Source organism: Phalacrocorax aristotelis, chromosome 5 (assembly GCF_949628215.1).
Source record: "Phalacrocorax aristotelis chromosome 5, bGulAri2.1, whole genome shotgun sequence".
NCBI classification, from domain to species: Eukaryota; Metazoa; Chordata; class Aves; order Suliformes; family Phalacrocoracidae; genus Phalacrocorax; species Phalacrocorax aristotelis.
Genome location: NC_134280.1, coordinates 44,826,045 through 44,847,837, shown reverse-complemented (window position 1 = coordinate 44,847,837; position 21,793 = coordinate 44,826,045). Strand labels below are relative to the sequence as shown.

Below are 21,793 nucleotides of genomic sequence, written 5' to 3'. Positions count from 1 at the left end.
AGGTTTATTGTGATTTTTTTTCCAAGAAGCAGGAAGTATATTTTGCCTTTACTTTTTTGCGTCCTTGAGGCTCTTAACTGTCTTTTATTCAAGCATTTGACAGAGGCTGTGGTTTCCCGCTAAAAAAAGCCCAAATGCTAACTCAATTTGCTCACAAAAAGGCTTTGAGATGTAGGCATGTGAAAGCATTGAAAAGCATGGACATCCCTTTATAATTATCAACAGTATTTAATAGACTATTTTAATAAAGCAGAAATCTTTTAAATAGATTGTCAGTTTTTTCTGTGGGAACAGCAGTCAAAGCAGCAGGTTGCAAAATAATTTCTTAGATTCTCTTCTCTGTTTCACCTGGGGCTTCTCAGTATAAAAGATGAACTATAAGTGCTCTGTGGCTTCTTCTTCCCCCCATGTACTTCTTAGGTCCCTTTTTCTCATTTAATTTAGTGAAGTAGTCTAAACCAGGGGAATATAATTCAAAATCAGTTGTAAGTACAATACAGCAGGGTGTCCTGTTCTCCTAGTCATCCACTGACTTGTCTTTACCTTTCTTTTAGGTTCTTGAGGTGTGAATAAACTAAACAAACACAGATGCCCTCAACTAAATGAGTCACTAGGCCCCTCTTACAGTGGCCTTCCACGTCCAGTTACCCCATTCTGAAGCAGGTGCCTGGAGAAGAAACTTTAAAGGTGCAATTCAGCCAGCCTGTTTCTTGATGCCAACAGCAGGGTGATTCTTGGTTGACCTACTCAGATAGCTTTATTGTGATTTTTTCTAAAGTGAAGTGAAATTAAACCCACCCTGGGTGTCTGGTCTCTGCTCCACCCCAGCCATGCTTCTGACCCCCCCTGCTGCTTTTTTTCTCCTTTATATATATTTTTATTTCTACATTTATATGTGTATTTATTATTTATATATATTTATATACTAAATAGTATGTAAGGTTATATATTACATTATATTATAGATAACTATATTGTATATTATGTATTAAATTCACTATATAGCTCTCGATATACAATTCATTATAATAATACATAATTCAATGTAACAACATATAATGGACTATGCCTTCCTGACTGGCAGCATAGCTGAGGGAGCCCTCAGGGCTCTGAGAGCAGCTCTTGGCCTGCAGGCTCTTTGCACAGGGGCCAGGCTGGGCCCCAGCATGGCAGAGCTCAGATTGCCTGGAAGCATCAACCTGCCGGGGAGAAGCTGTGCTGGCCTGCAGCACCCAGGAGACACCCTGCAAGAGCCCTGCCCAAGTTCTGCCCATATGGCTGGGCTGAAGGGCAGCTGTCCTTGCAGCGCTCCCAACGGTGGAGCTCAGGCTCCCACTGCAGCTTTACGTCACTGGAGTGGAAGAAGCCTCTCACAATGTCTGGCAGCAGGACCTGCATTTTTCTTACCTGTCCGAAGTACAGAATTTGCTTTCGGTGAAGTGGTGAAAGACCACCCCAGCAGCTATTGTACAGGACTACAAACTACTCTGATTTAATGTCACTAGAGACCAGCAGCTGAAACGAAGACAACAGTGAGAGGCGGGCAGACCAGCAGGGCTCCCCACACCATGTGGCTCCTGGTTCCCACTGGCAGCTCAGAGCGAGGGCTCTGGGGCCAGACAGCCCCAGCCCATCCTGGGGCAGCCCTGCCCCTGGCGGGGTGTGGGGCATGGCCCCATGCCCCTCATCTTGCTGTACACTGCATGGTATCTCTGCCAGCCCCTGTCCTCTAAGCATCAGCTGCCTCTTGTTCTCTCACCTCTGAGAAGCGATCAGTGAGAGCTGGCACAGAGGAGTCATAACATGTGACTGGTGACAAGTACCTCCTGTCCCCAGCCTTGCAGCTGGCTCAGCCTGTGCAGAGGCCGTGTCTCTGCCCCAGATGCAGCCCTTGCCCTGACTCTGGCTTCTGCCCCTGACCCTGCTCCTACCCTTCTGCTGTCCCCAGCCATGGCCTTGCCCCTGCCCCAGGTTTCCAGACTGCAGAGCAAGGCAGGAGGTTGCAGGAAAGAAAGCTCTGCTTGGGCAGAAGGCAGGAGCAGGCTTCATGTTTGTGTACCAGTGCTGAGCAGCCTGTGCCTGTGGTACCAAAGTTCACTGTGCAGCTCCCTCAAGACCTTCTCCAAAGTCTGGAGCAGGGAAAGCATCACCTCCCACATGGCCAGAGCAGTGCTGCAAGCCAAAGCGCTGTATCAGCAGGGTTGTCTCAGCCATGATGCTGCACCTGGACCAGCCCCACAGGACCCATGCTGTCCTGCAGCTGTGGCCCTGCCCAGCCCCTCGCTTGGGGTGCCTCAGGGCCCTGCCTGGGCAGGCAGGAGAGCGTTGAGGTGGTGTTCCCCATGGGGCAGGAGGGGGCATGGTGGCAGGGCTCTGGGCTGGTTTGGCCAGCTTTGGCTGCTGCAGGCCTGGCTGACCTACCAGGGTTGGAAAGCATGGTGGAATGGAAGGCCCTGCTCCTCAGCGTTATCCTGCAGTTTTCCTTGGGTCTGGCAGCCAGAGAGTCTCCAGGGTCCACTCCCCTGAGGAGTAAGGCTGGAAAGACATGTCTCAGACCTCCAGGCCAAGAGAGAACAAGCATCTGTCAAGGGAATTGCATCCAACCGGAACATTCCCCACTTGCTTCTCTGATAACAAGCTCTGGTACGTGTTCTCACCAGGAGAGAGAAACAACTTCTGTTTCTGGAAATCCCCATTTATGAAAGACTATTGACAGAGATGGATCTTTGATGGGACTGTTTATAAACACAAGAGCTTACTCCAAAGCAGCAGGAACCACATTGCATGTCTTGGGAGGACCCGTAGCACGAAGTAATTGAAGAAGGGCAAAGGAGAGCATCTCTGTGGTTGGCCTGAAGTTCCACCAGCTTGAGATTACTTTTTTCCCAGTACTTCACCAGCTATTTCTTGCATTGTTTGGATGCTAGAGGAACATAGATGTGATCTGTCGGTTTAATTGCTGCATAAGGCTGCACAACACTGAACTTTGAGCATTATCTTACAGTGCTTTTTTTTACCTTTTCCTGGGGAAAGGGGACAGCTGGATGTGATTTAGAGTTGCCTAAAAACTGGCTTCTGACAGGAAAGCGCTCCCCACTCTAGAGATTAACATTGGCTCTAAGAAATCCATACTATAGCCTGGTAGAAATGTGGCTTTTTTAATATCTTTTTAGCTTCTCTGGACTTGCGGTTTCAAAGTACTTTGGCCATCCACCAGGATAAGCATTGGCTTTGTGTCTAAAGAGGCTTTGTGATGTTCAGGCCCTGGCTGACCACCCTGCCCATGCCCATGCCCATAGTTCTTTGTTGTTTCTCGTCTTTTCTACTACTCTTGTGTCTCTATTCTATGTTTAGATTACAAGCGCTTTAGAAAGGAGCTTTCTGCTGGGGTTTGCACAGCTGACAGCTCAAGACAACCGCATCTGTGTCTATCACAAGGTTTTCATTCTGCCTTCCCACAGAAAACCAAGCCATAATACAAGGAGTTTGGTCTCATCTGCCTCCAAAGCAAAACTAGAAATAGTGTTATCATCAGTGAGCTCCTATGGGACATGAAGTCCAGAAACAGTAGTGTCCTGCTACATAGGTTTTGAACTAGCCCTGGTTAAGAAGGTGACCAGCAGATTGTCACTAGAGGACACTCAAGCTGCAAGGGCATGCATTTTCCAGCATACACATACCAGGAGGGAGATCTGCTTTGCTGGCCCCATGCCAGAGGGACATGGTGGGCATGCATAGATGCATTTCTTGGACCTGTCAGTAGAATAATCACCTAGGGTAGAGGACAACAGCATGAAGTTCTGGCCTTTTTCTCATGCCAAAGAGGCAATTTCACAAGAAGTTCCTCTCCTTAACAGCTGCAGAAGTGCCAGCTGTCTGAAGACATCTATGGCTCTTTCAAGGGGTGAGTTGATTGTTTTGTACCCACTAACGCAGGGCAAGAAGACAGCTTGTTTGTCTTGTCTAAATGAATAGCTGGAGAAATATTAATAACTTGGTCTGGGTGTGATCTTGGTGTTTATCTTGGGAAAGCCATGGATGGGATACACTGGAGGCACATAATTCCCATTCCTGGTCATGGAGGGTGCCACATAGTAACGAGGACCTGGAGAACAGCTTTGTCCATGGGAGGTTTTGCCCCTTTACATGTGTAAGCAGGGGCTTTTGTTTCGGTGGGATTGCCTTTCAGGTTACCTAGGAAGAACAACATATGAAAAACACCTGCATGCAACAGCATGTTTAAAGCTCCTTTGTAACTGGAGGAATTTGAGTTGAGGGCCTCATGAAACTCTCTTCATGGGGGACTTTCTCCTCCAAGACTAACACAAGCAAGCTATACAGTCTCTTGTAGTGCCAAACTGTAAATCTCTAAGCCCAAATACTTTTGCAACTGCATTGCTAAGTCATCTTAAAAAAGAAAGAGGAGCTTCTGCTGGCCTAGTTCCAGTAACTGTTGGGTTATTTTCTATCTGTAAATGCTTCTCATTCTCTCAAAAGGTAAGTGAATGCTATTGCTTTTAATCCCACACATGCAGTATATCAGACCTGCAGTTCAGGGCCTGGACCCTGAAAAGTGAGTCATGGGGTCTGTGCCCCACAGGGGTGTTTGAGCCAAAGTGACCCTCCAGAGACTTCTGAGGTGCAAAACATGCAAGACAGATCCACGTTTTAAGTTTCTAATGTGAGACAAGAAGCATTCAATTGGCACTATGCTGATGAGCGAGGTTATTCAAGACCCTCAGGATGGTGACCAAGGAGCCCACTGAGCACGAAGAGCAACAGGAACATCCACGCCCAAGGAAGGCATGGTGTAGGACACAGAGCACAGACAGGCTGGAACTGTCCTGCCCAGATGTATGCATCATGTGGGAAGGACTGTGCACCCTCTCTCTACCCAAACCTGGTTGATTCTGAACAGCCATCTTCTCAGCTCTGAGTTTAAAACCCCTGCCTGCCCCACCCTGCAAACTCTCTTTCTCCTTCAACTGCCCTGCCACAAACATGGCATCAGTCCCTCAATTTAACCTCCGGTGATCTGGGGGGCTACGTCAGCTAACTGGGCTGTCGCTGCCCTTGCCAGGTCCCTCCTCATCATCATCTGCAGAACTGAGAAACAAAGAGAGGGATGCAAGTTGGCACAAAGAGATGGAGAAGGAAAAATCAGCAGCAGGCTGCAGGATGGAGACAGAGGAAAAACAAAAATGGGTACAGGAAAGCAGGATGGAGGCACAGAGAGAAGAATAAAAGGAGAGCCAGCTGAATAGGGGCAGACAAAACCAGGGATGTGCAGCAGGCCTGACAGGTGGAGCAAGAAGAAAAGCAGGACATGGAGCGGGGCACAAGAATGAGGAGTCCCCTTGGGGACAGCTGGGACAATTGGGGCCATGGGGGTGTCTCAGCACTTGCCCAAAGCTGAAGGCAGGGCCATGGATGCACAGAAGGGAGAGGGTGAAGATAGATGATTACAAGGAGGTGAGACCAGTGGTAAGCTCTGGGCCATGGTACAGTGAAGAAAAAAGACATCGGGGCGGACAGTGCAGAGACGGCCTCCAGGGGCACGTGGAGGGGAGGACAGATAACCCCAGAGCACACCAAAGAAATCAACAGGAAAACTCCAGGGTGGGAGAAGGCTACAGAGACATCTTGGTGGCATGCTGCGAGACACACAGGGACCCCACGGGCATGCAGAAAGGCACTTGGAGGACTTCATGTGCACCCAATACAAACAAAAAGCCTTTTTGCCTACCTAGGTGACTGTGATGCCAGCTGTGGGGCTCAGGATGGCTTGCAGCCTGTCCTCTGCAAGTGCTTCTGGCTCTGTGTTAAGCTCAGCTCCCAGCACCACTCATACTGACCTGGCCCTCGACCCTGGATGTGCCCAGGTCATCTCAGGGTGCTGAAAGCAAATCCAGGAAAAGCCTGGAGACCCCAAGCATCCACGGCAATGCAAGGGAAACCCCCTGCAGCCCTGTGAGTAGCACTGGGGTTCCCCAGGGGTGCTAAAGGGGTCTGAAGGGCCTTGGGACCCGCCTGATGACTCACCCCCAGCATGTCACCTCCTCTCCTCCACACTGTGACAGCCACTTACCAAGTTCAAAGGGCCTGCAGGCGCAGCCATGAGCACAAAGAAGAAAGCAGTCATTTGTTAATTAAGGCACAAAAGTCCCAGGAGTGAGTCTGCTATGGGGCTGAGTGCCCATATGGTCCCGCTTCCCCTAGGGCACCTCAGCAGTCATTACTGGAGCAGTGCTTGTCAGTCTGGTGAGGAATAGTTGGTGCCTGTGCAATGGGCTGTAGGGCAGAGGGGGAGGAAGGGAAAAGGGCTGAGGAGTGGAACAGAGGGATAAAGAGAAAAAGCTGAATGGGAGAAGGACAGTGGGATACAGAAAGGAAAAGCAGTGACCCAGAACATGACAGCAGGCTAGAGAAAAAGGACAAGAAGAGGCAGAGAGGCAAAGAGAGGGACAGGGAGCAGGACAGAGAGGGAGAAAGATAAAATAGTGATGGGCAGCAGGACAGAAAGCTGGAGAAAGCTGGAGGAACAGAGAGGATGTGGTGGGCAGCATCCTCCAGTCCCACAGCAAAGTGGGAAGGCAGGAATGTCCTGGTGTCCCTAGGCCACATCATGGAGGGACACAGGGCCCCAGTGCACCAGAGATCCAGCCCAGTGATGAGAAAGGCAGGTGAATGGGCCGCTTTTGGTCATGGCCCCATCCCAGAGCCCATTCCCTGAGCCAGAGGACCACTGGGCCCAGGGTCAGCCAAGCAGGTTTCCCAGGGTGAGGTGCTAGGTAGGTGGGCCCCAGTTGCTCACCCAGAGTGGCTGGCAGTGCAGGACTGCCCTGGGCAGAGAGGGAGAGAATCTCTCCTCTCTCCTGGAGGGAGAGAATAAATCCTGACTGTGTTCATGCAGCCTCTGGGAAGACGGCAGATGTTGCTGCTGTTTGCTGATGGAAGTGGCATAGCCCAGTACAGGAGCTGGGCTGTCTTGACCTGAGAAACATTTTCCTCTTTTCACCACAGTTACCACCCAAATGTTTAAGGCAGATCCACTCTGACATCCAAACAATGCCAAAGTCAGTGAAAAATTTAAACAAGACACTGGAGAAGTTGTTCTACCTCTTCTTTGTTCAAATCCACTGTTCTCATGAGACTTAGGTTAGTAATGCTGTCTCACATTGTTTGCCTTTGCTTTTCTAAAATGATGGGGCCAAAAAAATCACAACCATTGGAAAAGAACAAAGTGCAGGCACAGCCTGTGATTACTTTTACAGATTGAACAGTGATTTTTACTTGAGTCCTTAATTTTGTAGCAGTAGGACATGACACTCAGCTGCAGGGCCCCCCACCCCCTTGTGCCACGGTATTGTGCCAGCTCTGATGGACCAGCTCCCCTGCATGCCTGGACAGCATGGTGACAGGGGCCAGGATGACACATGCTGCCAGGCACCCATGGCAGCTCTTAAAAGACTTCCAGCCCTCTCTTGGCATCAGTCAACCCCACCTGAGCACCCAATGAGCCCCAACCCCACTGCTTTCCTCTGAACTAACCCAGACCTAAAAAAAAGTGTTTCCCTCTCACCCACATCTGCAAGGCTGGGAGGCAATGTGACTTGAGCGCTCCTCTGGCTTCATCTCCCAGCGGAGGACTTGGTGGCTGTCCCAAGATTTACATGCAAGAAAATAATACTGGGGGAGGGTGGGGCTTAAAATTTAAGGACAAAACCACTCCACTTTTCTTTTACCCAGTAGTCCCAGGATGTTCATCTATGCAGATTTTCTCAGCCTGTGATAATAGGCGAAAGAAGTGCAAAAAGAAACATATCACAGCAGCGGTAGCTGGGAAGAACTGCTAAGCAAAAAAGGAGGCTATCAGTGAATATTCAAGTACAGCTTTTTTTTTTTGTAAATAAAAGGCAAGATGGCAACCTTGCACAAGAAAGTCCTAAGTTCCCCACCCCACCCCTCCCCTCAAAAGCAATGGTCCCTGGAGGTAGAAAGGCTGAACTGCTGGTGCTAGGAGCCACCAGCTCTTTCTTGAGTGCTGTTGTTTACCTCAGCTATTCCTATGCAGAAATAAGACTATGAAATGATCATCAGACAGTAATTCTAAGGTGGGTTTTTTTCTGGGATGGAAGGAAAGGAGGAAGGCTAGAAAGATAGAAAACCTCAGTGACTTTAACATGTTCTAATTTTGGCATCCTAAATTTGAATGGGAGACTGGAGAACCCCCATGGTTTCCTAGCTTGCATGTAGCCTGGCCTTTGAGTCATGATACCTTAGAACACCTCACAGTTGATACTTAAGACACCAGCTGCCCCAAGATTGTCATTTCAACAAAGTCACAGAATCACAGGTTGGAAGGGACCTCACGGATCATCTAGTACAACCTTTCTAGGAAGAGCACAGCCTAGACAAGATGGCCCAGCACCCTGTCCAGACAACTCTTGAAGGTGTCCAACGTGTCCGAGTCAACCACTTCCCTGGGGAGATTATTCCAATGCTTGACTGTTCTCACTGTGAAAAATTGTCCTCTGGTGTCCAATCAGAATCTCCCCAAGAGCAACTTGTGTCATGTCACTGTCCTAGCTCAATCAGGGACCTGCTTGTCAGACACATGAAAAAAAATGAGCTGACAGCCACGAGGAGTGTCTACGACAGCTTTAAAACATTAACTGACACCACCAAGACCCAAAATCCATTAAAATGGCCTTTATTCCAGCATAGGAAACAGCTTTCACACTCTATTTAGGAATCATAATCACAGTCTTGTACTCAACATAGAAACCAAATTGAGTTTTAGAGCAAGATATGTTGGTTTTGTTTGTGGCAAAGATCTGGTCACTTTGCTGAAAAAGCAACAAGTCCAGCTTCCTAACTGCTGATAGAAAAACTCTCTTTTTTAAAACTAATAAGCACTGTTTTGGAAACTGGTTCAAGGCCAACTAGAGCAGCCGTATGAAAAGAAAAAACTGCAAGCTAACTCCACATGCAAAAAAACCCCAATGACAGCATGAAAAAAGTACTATTTGAGTACCAGTATGTGAAAAGTATTACTTAAGTATCAAACAACTGGATTGTCATGGTGACTTTTTTGGTCTTTGCCTCTCTTGTCTGTCTTGATAAACTTGGGGAGAAGAAAGTGCTATTAAATTCTACTTCAAGAAGGATTCAAGTGTAGAGCAGAAACTAGGTCCAAAGCTCCACACGTATTTGAGGATCCAGATGACTTGTGAACCCCATGAGAATTAAGCACCTCTTTGTCTTTTGAGATCTGTCCAAGGAAAGCAGATCAGCCTGGCCAGATAGCACTTCTGGGGAGCAGGGTTTGACACCATGCTTCCTGGAGCCCAAATAACTGTCCTCATCCCTGACACTGTAACATTGGTCTGTTGCTTGATGAGGTTGGTCACCTCACAAATAGGGATGTAGACAAAGCAGAGACATTTAATGCCTTCTTTTGCCTTTGCCTTTAACACCCATGATGGGCCCTGGGACCCCTGGAGTCCTGTGTTGGAAGACAGTGACTGGGGGATGACAAACTCCCAGCCAACTCCGAACTTGTTCGAGACTTGCTGCTCCGGCTAGATGTGCATAAGTCTATGGAGCCTGATGGTATTCAAACAAAAGAATCCATACAGTCATAAATGCAGCTAACTGGTACCTAACATCACAAATCTCTGGCCCTTTACCAGCCAAAATGTTTATAATGAAAATGGGATTTCAGTGATAAAACAGCTTCTTCTCTGCAGCGCTCCTGGGGACACTATGTTGCTTGGAGCATGAGGTACCAAGAAACTGTATCCAACAAAAGAATAAAACCAAACTTACAATAACATGTTGAAAGGACACTGCTTTTGTCAAGTTCCCCTACAACAATTTAAAAACAAAACAAAATCAAAACCCTCTTCCTTCTTGTAAGAGGGAATATGGAGGTGCTTTAAGCACATAGTATCACAGACAGCTGTAAAGGAGTCTAGAATCTGAAAAAGGCAAACAGGGCTGTCAAAACAGGCAGAGTTCAGTTGGCTTAAATAAACTTTTCTAGCTAACAACTTGGTCAAGAGGATTGAGCGCATGCTCAGCAAGCCTGCAGACCCTACCACTCTGGGCAGGTAGGGGGGATGGTACAGAGCAAAGCCGCTTCTCAGAGGCTGGAGAAATTAGTTGAACAGGAAGGTCTATGACTCTCTGGTTCTTCTGTTAAGTTAGACCCAGGCAAATACAGTATTTTGCCCCTAGAATGGAATAACCACACACAGGAGCACAGGCCAGCCAAGTGGCTGGAGAACTGCTTTGCAAAAATGGACCAGGGATCCTGGAGGGCAACGAGTCCAAGAGGGTGCAGCCAACTGCACACTGGGCATATTCACATGAGTGTACACAGCAGGTGGTGGGAAGTTGTCATTCCCCTTTAGTCAGCTGCCTCCTTGAATATATTTTTCTGGGGCCAAAGGCATTGGAGGAGGTGAAGCAGGCACAGGCTCCAAGAATGGCTTGCTTTTAGGTGCAGATGCTGCCCATACCACCGGGGACAGGTAACCCAAGCCAGGTTACAGGACACTGCTGTGCAAGCTCCCCTCTGCTTAGGGCACACATTGGGGTAAACCATACAGAGACCAACACACAGTTAAATTCCACTTGCAACACCATTGCAATTTATTAACCTGTCAGTCAACATAACTTCCAACTCTGACAACAAAATGTGAATGCCCAACTGCACCATAGCCTGAACTGAGGCACCTGCTGTGCTAGGGGAAGGCTGGAGCCCAGGGATCCAGGCTGTGCCCTGACGTTCGCCACCTCAGAAATTTCTACTTCAGTTTCCCCTTTTTCAAAGTGGGAATGATGCTGGTGACTTCACCTGTGAGGCTCTGGGAAGCCAGGTGCCACTAGCTGGGGAACAGAATGCTAAGAGAACTGAGCAAAGCACTCCTCTTTCCCATCTGTCCAGGGAGGACAGGAGACCTTCCCCTCCCAGCACAGGCTCCAGAGCAGAAAGCACTTCAAAGACAGTCACTGGCACCCACAGCACAGAAGCCTCAACAGGGATTGTGCAGTGAACCCCATCACAATGCTGGGCACAGGGGAGCCCCAAATCCCACACTCTTGCTGCAGATAGCCAATCTGGACAGCATGAGGAGAAGATAAAGGCAGCCTTGCTCTACCCAGGATGAGAGAGAGTCTGTCTAGATAACCGAACTCACCTGAAAAGGCACTTCACTCCCTGTCCTGTGAGGGAGGATATACCTGGGAAAAACCTTTAAAAGTGGATTTTTAGAAGAGGTTCAACAGAAAAAGTAGAGGCTCTGCAGCACCACAGCAGCAGGGGCAGAGGCAGTGGTCCATGTGTTAGGATCAGCACTTAGATATCCTATGCAGGAAACACCCCCATGGTCCCATGCAGCAGCTGATATCTAAGACAAGTCAGAGGCTATGGCCTCTGCAATGGCCTGGGTTCAGGCAGACAAGGCCTCCTGCGTGGTCTTTCCTGCCCCAGCCAAGGATCTGGATTGCAGTTGCCCAGCAAGAGGGCTGTTGGGATGCAGCCGGCAGAAACGCCCTAGCGTCCAGATGGGGAAGACATTGCGGTATGCAGTGTAACTTATGGCACACGACTTGTTGAATACCCCAGCAATATTCTCCTGAGAAAGAGACAGACAGTAAGATGGTATGGGTGACGGGGGACCACAGTGTGTCCAAGATGTGGTGCTGAGCTCATTGCCTCCCTGAAGTCCCCCACCAAAAGCCACATACGGCTTCCCTTCCAGGTAAGGGAAAGCACACCACTGCAATGGCTGCACAACACCCAGGACACATGCAACACCAGGGAAGCCCTTGGAACAACTAGAGGAAAGATGTACCTGAGGCCAGTCCCCATTAGGCAGCTGCTTATCGATCAACACTTTGATGCCCCTTTCCAGTACACTGATGTCAGGGTACCTGCAAAACACAAGGGAGATGTGAGCACTTACCCAAACTGCCTGCAAACTGGCATCCATGTGCTTGGGGAACTCAACCATCTCCAGGCTGCCCCAACCTTCTGCCAGGAATGCCGAGTGCTTTGGGAAGGCCTCTCACAACCCTAGGATCCCAGACGTTTTGAGTACAGCAACCTTTCCCCGGCTGGAGGCCTGTGGTTGTGATCCAGACAGACCTTTGCTTTACACTGGCTCTCCCTCGCCTGGCATTATGAGCCACACTGCCCTGTGGAGTGCCATGTAGGCCAGTCCCTCATCGCAGGAGGCTCATGATGAACGAGCTTACAAACAAACACAGTTGGGTGCATAGCCCACATCAGCCAGGCCCAGGGCCCTTGCCAGCCCTGGCACACAAGCCAGCCTGCATTTCCCATCTCACTGAGCACTCAGGGCCAGGTAGTGCCTGAAGAGGTGAGGGCTGCTCCTACCTGACAGCCATGAGTCCCAGCAGGGCCCAACATGTGTTGTGGATCTGCGATGTGGCACTTTGCACGTATGTGCGCTGCTCGCATGACTCGAAGTTCTCTCCCCACCCACCATCTGCCATCTGCTTGGAGAGGAGGAACTGGCAGGCCTGGGCCACCTCTCGGCATGCAGCCCTGCAAGGATGGGGCACAGAATCAGTCAGGGATGGGGACAGGGAGCATTTGCACGCCCATGTTTCCCAGCTGCAAACAGAAGCTGTACTCTGCCCTGCCAATGGCTGGGGCTGTCCCAGGAGTCGGAGACTCAGGCACTGAGTGCCCTGGTTATATCACAGTAACAGGGCTTGGGAGGAACAGTACCTCAGGTAGGAGAACCCATGCACAGCCAGGGCATCCACCCAGCCCTGCCATGAGGTCTTGCCCCAGCCCAAGAGGTAGGTAGGGGCAGGGGAACCAGGCAGCCCCTTCTCACCCATTGTGGTACGTGTGCTGCATACTGGCGAATGCCTCCAGGCCAAACCAGGTGCCATAGGTGAAACAAACCCCCCAGCTCCTAGGAGGAAGGAGAGAGCGGTACTGTCAGGAGTGCAAAGCCCCAGGTAGAGGCAGGCTGCAACATGGTTGTGTTCACAGCAAGAGCAGGGCCAGACATAGAGCTGCAGCCTGCCTTCTCCTGTGGTGCAACCATGCCCAGTCCCACCAGCACCTGCTCCTGGCTCACTCGAGTGTCAGCAGACACTCTGGGACCGGGGAGCTGAAGCCACCCTAGACTGCAGGGGTTGTCCAGGTCTTGCGCAATGCACAAGGTGCCTGCTCCGCCTGAGCTGGAGGAAGAGGAAAGTAGAGCAATGCACAGGAACCAAGGGAAGATCAGCCCCTACTTGCCCTTCCCACAGATCCTGCCAGCCAGGAATGTTTTCCATCACGGTCCCTCTCACACTGGGGCAGCCAGGGGAAAACTGGGCACTAGGGACACTGCTTACCCTTCCCATGACCCATTGGCTTGCTGCTTCTTGCGACAGAAATCCAGGCCCTTCTGCAGAGTCTCTCTGGTCAGGAAAAAGACACCTGCTACAGAAGCAGCTCAAACACAGTGGCTGCTTCACCAAGGGCATCCATTAGTCCCTCTAAGGCTTTGATGGGTCCCTTTATTACAGAGCTCAAGAGACAAGAGCATGCAGACAGGCAGCCACATTGTTCAGGATCTCAGAGTCAAATTGTGCACCAGCTGGGGGCTTCTCTGCCTTGTGCCAGCACACAAACAGGGGACTCAGCCTACAACTGGCTGCAAGATCAAGGCAACTGCTAAGTCAGAGGCAGGCAGACCTCCACCAGTTTCCCCCAGCCTGATCCCAAACAGCCTACGCCCCCCTCCCTGAGAGAGGCTGGCCCACAGCCTCTTGGTGGGGGCTCTGGTTTGGAGAAATCACCAGCATCCCAGCTGTGTACACACCAAGGGCCACCGCAGGAGCTGCTCCATGCCAGTGCAGAGGTCCAGGCAAGACCCCTGACAAGGCTCAGCAGGGGCTGTGCCAGCAGACACCATGGCAGGCAGCATGGGACACTGCAGCTTGCCTTCTCCTCTGCCTGACTCTCATCTGAGTGCCTCACCTGATCTCTGGGGCTCTGTGCTCAGGGAACTTGTCATGGAAGTGTCTCAGTGCCTGCATGACAGCTGATGTGCACTCCACATAGGTGTAGTCGATCATGATGTCGCCTGCCAGCAGGTGAAGGGTATCAGCGCAACAGCCCCTCTGCTGGGAAGCCCCTGAGCCACATGCTTCCAGCCTCTCCCTTGGACCCAGGGTACACTCATCCCACAGAGGGACCTGGGGCAAAGCCAAGCACCCACTGGGCACAGCGAGGCCGGGCCACTGTGTCCCTTCACAGCAGAAAGGATGACGAACCCTCTCAAAGCTCCCCTTACCAAACACCTCTGAGGGATTCAGCAGCTCCAGTAAGTGGCCTCCTCGCTTGGTTTCATATGTGGCAAAGCCTCCATCTGAGTTCCTCATGCTCAGCAACTGGCCAGACAAGCAGAGAGTGGGGTTGGGGGACTGGCTCACAGGCAGTATCACCCCAGTCTGTCCCCAAGCCAGGTGTGAGGACAAAGCCAGACCCACAAGTCTACGGGGCTGGCAGACAATCCAGGTCCCAAACCACACTGACAGGCAGGCCCAAGCCGGACCACCACGTTACATCACATATATAGCTCCCTATCACAGTAAATATGGTGTTGCCATACCAAACCATGGACCTTGTAACTGGCTTAGTAATACCAGATCTAACAACTCATTGGGCCTTAACTTATTTTAGCTGGGTTTAGCTGCCCACATGTCCCTTGGCCCTAATTTTTGCAGCACTTACCACATTCACAGCATCAAAGAGGCACTCAGGAGGGACAAGCTTGGGTATGAAGGGACACTTCTCCTGCAGCAGCATAACTGATTTCAGTCCCTCTGCTGTGCAGTCTGCCACGATCCAGCCACAGTCTCGGGTGCTGAAGGGGAAGCCACCCTGGAAATGGGTCAGGAGGGCTCAGCACCTTTCCCTGACCTGTTTTGTTCTTGTAAGGGGGGAGGCACTGCCCCTCATTCCCATCCCCTCTGCCCAAATCCCTGCCCTGTTTGTGCATCCTTCAAAGACCGGTTCCAGCCATCATACCTTGTTCATATGGCGATAATATTTCTGGTAGTCGGATGGGTTCTCTGGGATCTGCAGGAGACAGAAAACAAGTGAGGGCAGGCTGGAGGTGCCCAGCTGCAGGACCATGGGCTGAAACCATCGGCAGGTGCAGAACCATGTGGGACTGGGCACCACCTGTCTTTTACTAAGGAAGGCAGACAGGGAAAAACATCAGATCTGGGGCAGGGAGCACTGAAGAGAAATCACATTTTGGCCTGGTTTCTGCAAGCGTTACTAAAGTTCCCTCTTTGGGTGCTTTCCTGCCAGGAAGCCATCTCCTTTCAATGCTCCCGTTGGCAGCACCATGAGCAAGACCTATGACTGCCTCCACACCAAGCTGCTAGTGACACTGACCCTCACCTTGAGCCACTTGTCTGGCTAGCAGAATCTGAGTTCATGCAGTCACTAGCCAAGGAGTCAGGGTTTCCCAGAAGGGTGCCTCAAATGTGTGAGCACCAGACAGAATGAAGGGCAAAGAAGGCTAAGCTCTCAGTTTTCCAGCCTCTCTTAGCCCAGGCAGCCAATCCAAAACATCCCTGGGCCTGGCCAAGGTCCTCTCCAAGCTGCAAAAATGACTCCCAGCAACAGGGAACAAAAAACAGCAGGCTGTCCCTAGGACTTTGCTAGTCCAGCCCTTCAGAAGGCAACAGATGCATCCAACAGGGCTCCGAGAAGCAGCCAAGTCTGCATAGCCAAGAGGTGAGACACCAGCAACTAGCTCTGCTCACCTGGGTGAACCGGAGGAACTCATAGGCATTTTGTAGGCAGGAAGAGAATTCAGGCATTTTCTGGGCTTCTGCCTAGAAACAGAGGTGCAGAGTTAGCAGTCAGTAAGGAGTTGCAGCCACCAAGTGTGCCCCTTGGGAAGCAGAGGATGTGCTGGGACCTTGCTGATCTGCTGATCTAGGTGGCATTAATGCCTGGCCCTTCATATAGCCCTTTCTGTAGGTTTGCATTGATACTTTGCTTACTGTTTCCATTACAAACCTCTACAGCGAGAACTGAACCAACAACTGTTGCCAGCATCACTGAGAGAGATATTTGCACGATCAGGTTAGGGGCTTACCAGGGCAATCACACCACCCCAAAAAACATGCCTACCATAGCTGTCTCTGCCCCAATGCAGGAAAGCAGGAGACCTGCACACTGACCCTGCCAAATGGCAACGGTCTGGGGCCAAGAAGAGCAAGGAGGAAGGGTCAGGGTTTTAGCACAAGGCTGCAGTAACTGGGAAGTCTAACCTGACCCACTCAGCCAGCACTGTAGCCTCCTGCTTCAAAAGCAGCTGGCAAAGATGGGCTGTACCAGCTGTGCTGGGCACCCTGCCAACCACAGCTGAGGTGGGCTCTGAGAAAACGTGTGTTTGCCTGGCTCAGTCATACGATGCAATGCCAGAATCAGCACAGCAGAGGTCTGAGGGGACGACCAGTAGGAGCTGCTGGTATTCAGGAATGCGCAGGGAGAGACCATTTTCCCAAGGCAGCATGTAGCTCTGAAGGATGCATTACCTCCAAGAAGGCTTGGATGGCAAAGGCAGTATCCCAGAGCTGGGATCCATTTGTGCCCTGGAAGAGAGAAAGTAGACAGTGAGGGGCAGGTGCTGGCAGCACCTTGACCCAGCTGTGGGGCCTGTGGGACAGCATATCCCTCCTGCATTACCCCCACTAGCTCCCTCCACCCTGCGTCTCAGTTTTATGTCACCCAGCATCACAGCTAATGTGCTGGCATAGAGGGGACAGATGCAGCAGCTCAGGGACAGCAAGGGCATAGGAAATGAGACTGCTGCTTCAGCCTGCTCTGCACACAGGCAAGACAGAAGAGGTTGCTAGTGGTAAGGAGCAGAGGGATGCAATGACTACGAGAGAAACACAGCTCGGTCCACATGCAGTATCAGGGGCCTGTCTTTCTCCTTCCCTTCTCTCAGGACCAGTGAGGATGAAGGGATGGAGGCCTAGATCTGCCCCCTCAGCTCACAGCCACAGAGAGGCAAACTAGCAGGATGGACACTACTTACTCCTGGCACAGCCAGGGGAAGTGGGAGCGAAACAGACAAGGCCACCAGGCACCAAAGGCGAGATGCCAGGACCTCAGACCCAGGGAGAACAAGCTATCCCATTATTCCATGGGCTGCCCCAGCATGCCAGGGTCATTCGCAGTCACAGCTGAACTCCTACAGTACTTCACCTGCATCTTCATGCCGTCAACGCCCAGCCTGTGGGAGGAGAGAGCACAGTGCTGCAGCATAGGCACAGCGAGAGTGCCAGGAAGTGGGTTGGGAGCCATGGTGTGCTCGCTCCACAGGAATCAGAGCCCTGCGCTGTGCCACATGGGCCACATTCAGCCCTTACCAGAGATAGTCGGGGATCCTGGAAACATGCTCCTGAAAAGCTGGGGAGTTCTTCCCATCCACAAACCAGCGAACCAGCATGTTGATTGTCTTGGAAATCTGCGGAAAGCAGCACTATCACTGCTCTGGATATCAGCTTCTTCCAGTCCCAGAGACATATATCCCTCCCACTGAGCACAAAGCCATCTAGAGGTGAGCTTAATCCCAACAGCTCCATCTGTGGCATCACTCAGCATAGCTGTTAGTGGGGCAGGCAGGTGCCATGAGATTAGAGCTTCCCCTCAGATCCTTCCCCTGCACCACAATGAGAGGTACCCCTCACGAGGGCCTCAGCTGTCCCCATGCCCTCTGCATCTTCTGTGCCCTGCTAGCATTAAGCGCTTGAGCATTAGGAGCACCTGAGCAAGATCTGGTGATTATGGTTACACACCACAGTTGCAAAGGGCTAGGGGGCCACAAGCTAGTGGCCACAAGATTTTTAAAGGATCAACAGGGTGTGTCCTACCGGCCCAATGCTGATGCACTTGGTGAATCTGTCATCTGCTTTGATGTGGTCATACAGCTCTGCAATGGCTCGCTGCCGCAGGTGGGTGCTGTGGTGGGCTTCATACACATTCATGATGGCTACAGGAGAAGAAAGGGACGTGCAGTGAAAAAACCACCCCATGTGGCCAGATGCACTTGCTGTGGCAGGCTGCACCACTGCTCACGTGATGGCCAGCTGAGGAAAGCACAGGAACTGCTCTGCCCCAGAGTGGCCAAGGACCTGGGCACAAGGCCCTGCTGCTCTCAGGGAGGGAGAAGCCCAGTGATCACACAATCCATGTCCCCATCCCAGCTCCAGAGCATACACTAAGTGCAGGCAGTAGACCCTAAAGAGCCCCCATGGTAGAAGGGCAGCTTCAGTTTCACCACCGTTCAAACGGCAAAGGCCCTCCTGCCCCAGCCAACACCACACTCACCATAGGCAACCCCCAGCAGCCAGCTGTGTGGGGTGTACACATCGCAGTCAGCCACATTGTTCCTCTGGGCTGGCCAGTCTATGGTGGTGTAGTCTTGCACATACAGCTCCTGCCACAAGACAACAAAGGACATCAGCCCAGCAAGCTGGGCGCAAGCACCCAGAGGCAGCTTACTGCTGAAAGTTGGCTCTGCTGCCTGGACAGAGAGACTGTGCAGGTATAAGAGGTGTCACTTTGCAAGTCAGGCTGGCCCAGTAGGTGGTCAGGGAGCCCCACCAGGGTGAGCTCCTTACCTGCCGCAAGCTCCGTATGAGCTCATCCTCTTCTGCTGACAGACGCCTGGCGTAACAGTAGCTCATGGGGAGGTAAACCTGGCGGCAGTGACACCAGAGCCGGGACGGGTGGCCTGGGAACCATGTAGGAAGCAGCCTGTTTGCAACAGAGAAGGTGCTACTGTGAGGAACAAGGAAGGCCAAGGGCAGCATGGAGAGACGATGTGCTGACAGGGGGATACCCAGAGCAGGGCATGCCTTTCCCTATCCCCTGTACCAGGCCTGCTGCTGCTGGCACAGCTGCAGGAGAAAAGAAGGGAATATCCACACAGCCCAGCCCTGCTCAGGTCCTCCCCACCAGGACTGCTTCCTCCCCATGAGGGCCAGCAGACACCGCTCCTGACCCAGCTGACACAGGGCAGGCAGGATTCTGAACTCAGAGAGGTGGGAGGGGAGAACTCAGTTCGGGGGCCCCTCTCTTCCCCATGTGACTTTGAAGGCAGACAGAGGCCCAGACTGACGGTTAAGTGCATTTGACGACAAAGCACCAGCAGCCCTTGGTACTGTGCAGCTCCTGATTTCCCCCAGGGAAAATGTCATACACTTTCCCCGACACCCAGCAGCTTCCTGAGTAATTGGACAGGGTACAAATAAGGGTCAGAGCTGGCAGCCTTACATGTGGCTGTCCTGTCTTGCCAGGGCCCAGTTCTAGCTGGCCACAAGAGCAGAAGATACTTGTGGCAGGCAGGGAGCACACAGATGTGTCAGGGACCCCATGGGTAAAGCTAACAGGGCTGAGCTCTGGCATGTCCCTTCGGCACAGTGTTCAGTGCTATTCACCCATTGGCTCACCTTGCTGCTGACAAGTGGCTTGAGGACCCCCAGTTCCAGGCCACAGCTGGAGTTATTCCAGCAAACACTGGTGCCTGCGAGAGCTCTGGGTCGAGGCTGGTGGCAGGACCAACAATACCCCCTACCTCCATGCTGAGGGTGGAACATACCACATCTCTGGGAGAAGCGTGTTCATTCCCTCCCAGCTATAAACGTTCAAGACAGCCAGCCAAAACTTCCCCCAAGAAGGGATTCCCACAGCACCTCCTGCAGAGAGTGGTAACAGCTTTCAGGGTTAATGCAACCACGCCAGCTCCCTGCTTTCTTTACCATTGCAGGGTCTGCTTCTCCCATGTTTGGGAGCATGCCACTCAGGCTGGGACATGTCACAAAAAAGGGCAAGCCGGCAATGGTACAAAAACATAACATACTTTCCCCATCATTAATTGAAAATTCCGGTGCCATCAAGGGAAAGTGATGGCAACAGTTCCTCCATTACCCGGCAGCCCCCCATGTTCCACATAGCCCTCAGGTCCAGCCAGGCCTCTCTCACCAGTGTACCAGCCCCACGGCTGCTATGCTGGGCACAACAGAGCTGACCTTTGCTGTGCAGGTTGACACGGGCCCTCACAACGTCAGGGTCATCTGGTCCGAGCCCCAGGATCCTCAGGGCTATGTAGTTGAGTGTTGTGCCAAACACTGTTGATTTGTCTTCCACATGCCTGTCATGTGCATACAGAGAGACATCATAGCCATTAGCCAGCTTTTAACACTAGCCAGACACAACCCACAGCACAGGGCTGTCTTTGTCAGGGTGAAGCTGGATGCCAGGAGTGATTGTGGACTGTAGACCCAACTAACCCAGGGAGAAATGTTGCTCTGCACTACCCTGTCACACGTGATGCTTTGGGACACAGGGCCACAGAGGAGATGCAGCTGGACTTGATACTCCAGCCATCTCTGTGGCAAAAGGTATGCTTGGAGTGCTACACAAGCAAGTCCAACCACCCAGAGGTGTGGAGCCGAGGTGGAGGTATGGAGCAGAGGTATAGTGGCTGAGTCCCGCTCCCCAGGCCTGGGCAAATTTGACAACAGCTCCAAGTGCTGGACCTTGGAGGTGCCATCACTAAAAGGAGCATCTCAGCTACTCACAAACCCCAGCCTCCATCTGGGAGCTGCACAGAGCGCAGGTAGCGCACCATCTCTTTCCGAAATCCCTCTGGCAGCTGGATCCTGGCAGTGTGGCACGTGATGAGGAGCCCTGGAGGTTCAGACAGGGTGATCTCACACGAAGGCCAAGGCAACACCTCTGCCCCTCTCAGGGAAGGCTCCCCGCGAATCCTACCTGGCAGGAGGAAGAGGGGCCCGCCATAGTCGCCTGCCCAGTGCCCGTCCTCGGCCTGCAGGCCGGCGTAGAACCGCATGCCCTGGCAGGCGGCCTCCCGGGCCGTGTCGCTCGGCGGCGAGGGCCGCAGCACTTCGTCCTGCGGGGACACAGCGCCTCAGCCAGAGTGCCCCTCGGCCCGGGCCCGGACCCCCGCCCCTCCCCGTCCCGCACCGCACCGTGTCCAGGCCGAGGCTGTGCAGCTCCAGCGCCGTCTGCGCCCGCCGCTCGCCGTCTGCCTCGTCGTCATCGCCCAGGTACCGCCAGCGCTGCCGGCCGCCCTCGCAGTGCAGCCGCCAAGCAGGCAGCACTGTGGCCGATGCCGAGCGCCGCGGGCCGCCGCGCCGCCGCACCGCCCTGCCGGTAAACGGGCCTCGTTAGCCGCGGCCGCCAACACCCCCTCCGCCCCGCCGCCGGCTCCCCTCCGCCGGGCCGGGCCGCGCCGGCACCCACCCGCCGTCCGCCGCCATCGTCCTCCCCTTCCCCACCAGCGCCGAGGTCGGGGCCTGGGCGGGGGCCGTAGCCGCACCGTAATAGGCCGACATCGCCTCAGGAGCGGCAGCCAATGGGGCCGCGGAACCGGGCCGACAGCCCCGCCCCCGCCACGCCCCCCCGCGGGGGACAGTGACGCGGTGACGAAGCTGATCTCACCAGACAGTCACCCGGGACGGCCGGACCCTCCCGCGCACCCCTACCTGCTGTCCGTTTCAGGGCCGCGCGGGCAGCGCTGCTCAGAAGCTCTCTGCCAGCCCCCACGGGGGCACTGAATGCGCTTCCATTTATTTTATTAATTTTTATTTAATACCTAATAAAATATATATTATTTTATATAAACCCCTTTCCACCAGAGATGCCCTTGCAGGCTGGTGCACAGACCCGATGGAGGCGATTCTTTGTGGGGGCCGG

The 21,793-nt window shown here is 52.5% G+C and overlaps 1 protein-coding gene across 4 annotated transcripts; it reads right to left on the bottom strand.

The window, feature by feature from the left end:
* Nucleotides 1-361: 361 nt before the first annotated feature.
* On the bottom strand, nt 362-21,452 carry LSS (lanosterol synthase). 4 transcript variants are annotated; one of them, XM_075094258.1, is made up of 22 exons: nt 21,341-21,452; nt 21,067-21,244; nt 20,849-20,987; nt 20,656-20,764; nt 20,104-20,225; nt 19,674-19,770; nt 18,694-18,829; nt 18,401-18,509; nt 17,944-18,062; nt 17,440-17,537; nt 17,276-17,303; nt 16,600-16,656; nt 15,820-15,891; nt 15,071-15,121; nt 14,774-14,923; nt 14,334-14,430; nt 14,018-14,123; nt 13,390-13,455; nt 12,879-12,959; nt 12,410-12,580; nt 11,865-11,943; nt 362-453 (listed from the first exon to the last, which is right to left on the bottom strand). In XM_075094258.1, exons 1-22 carry the CDS (start codon nt 21,430-21,432, stop codon nt 436-438), a joined length of 2,175 nt encoding a protein of 724 aa, XP_074950359.1. In that variant the 5' UTR covers nt 21,433-21,452; the 3' UTR covers nt 362-435. The 4 variants fall into 4 exon arrangements, 3 of the variants coding, with proteins under 3 accessions (XP_074950359.1, XP_074950357.1, XP_074950358.1); XM_075094256.1 differs by lacking the exon at nt 362-453 and adding an exon at nt 8,698-11,645; XR_012660722.1 differs by lacking the exon at nt 362-453 and adding an exon at nt 10,631-11,645 and having other exon boundaries at nt 12,879-13,230.
* Nucleotides 21,453-21,793: the final 341 nt, after the last annotated feature.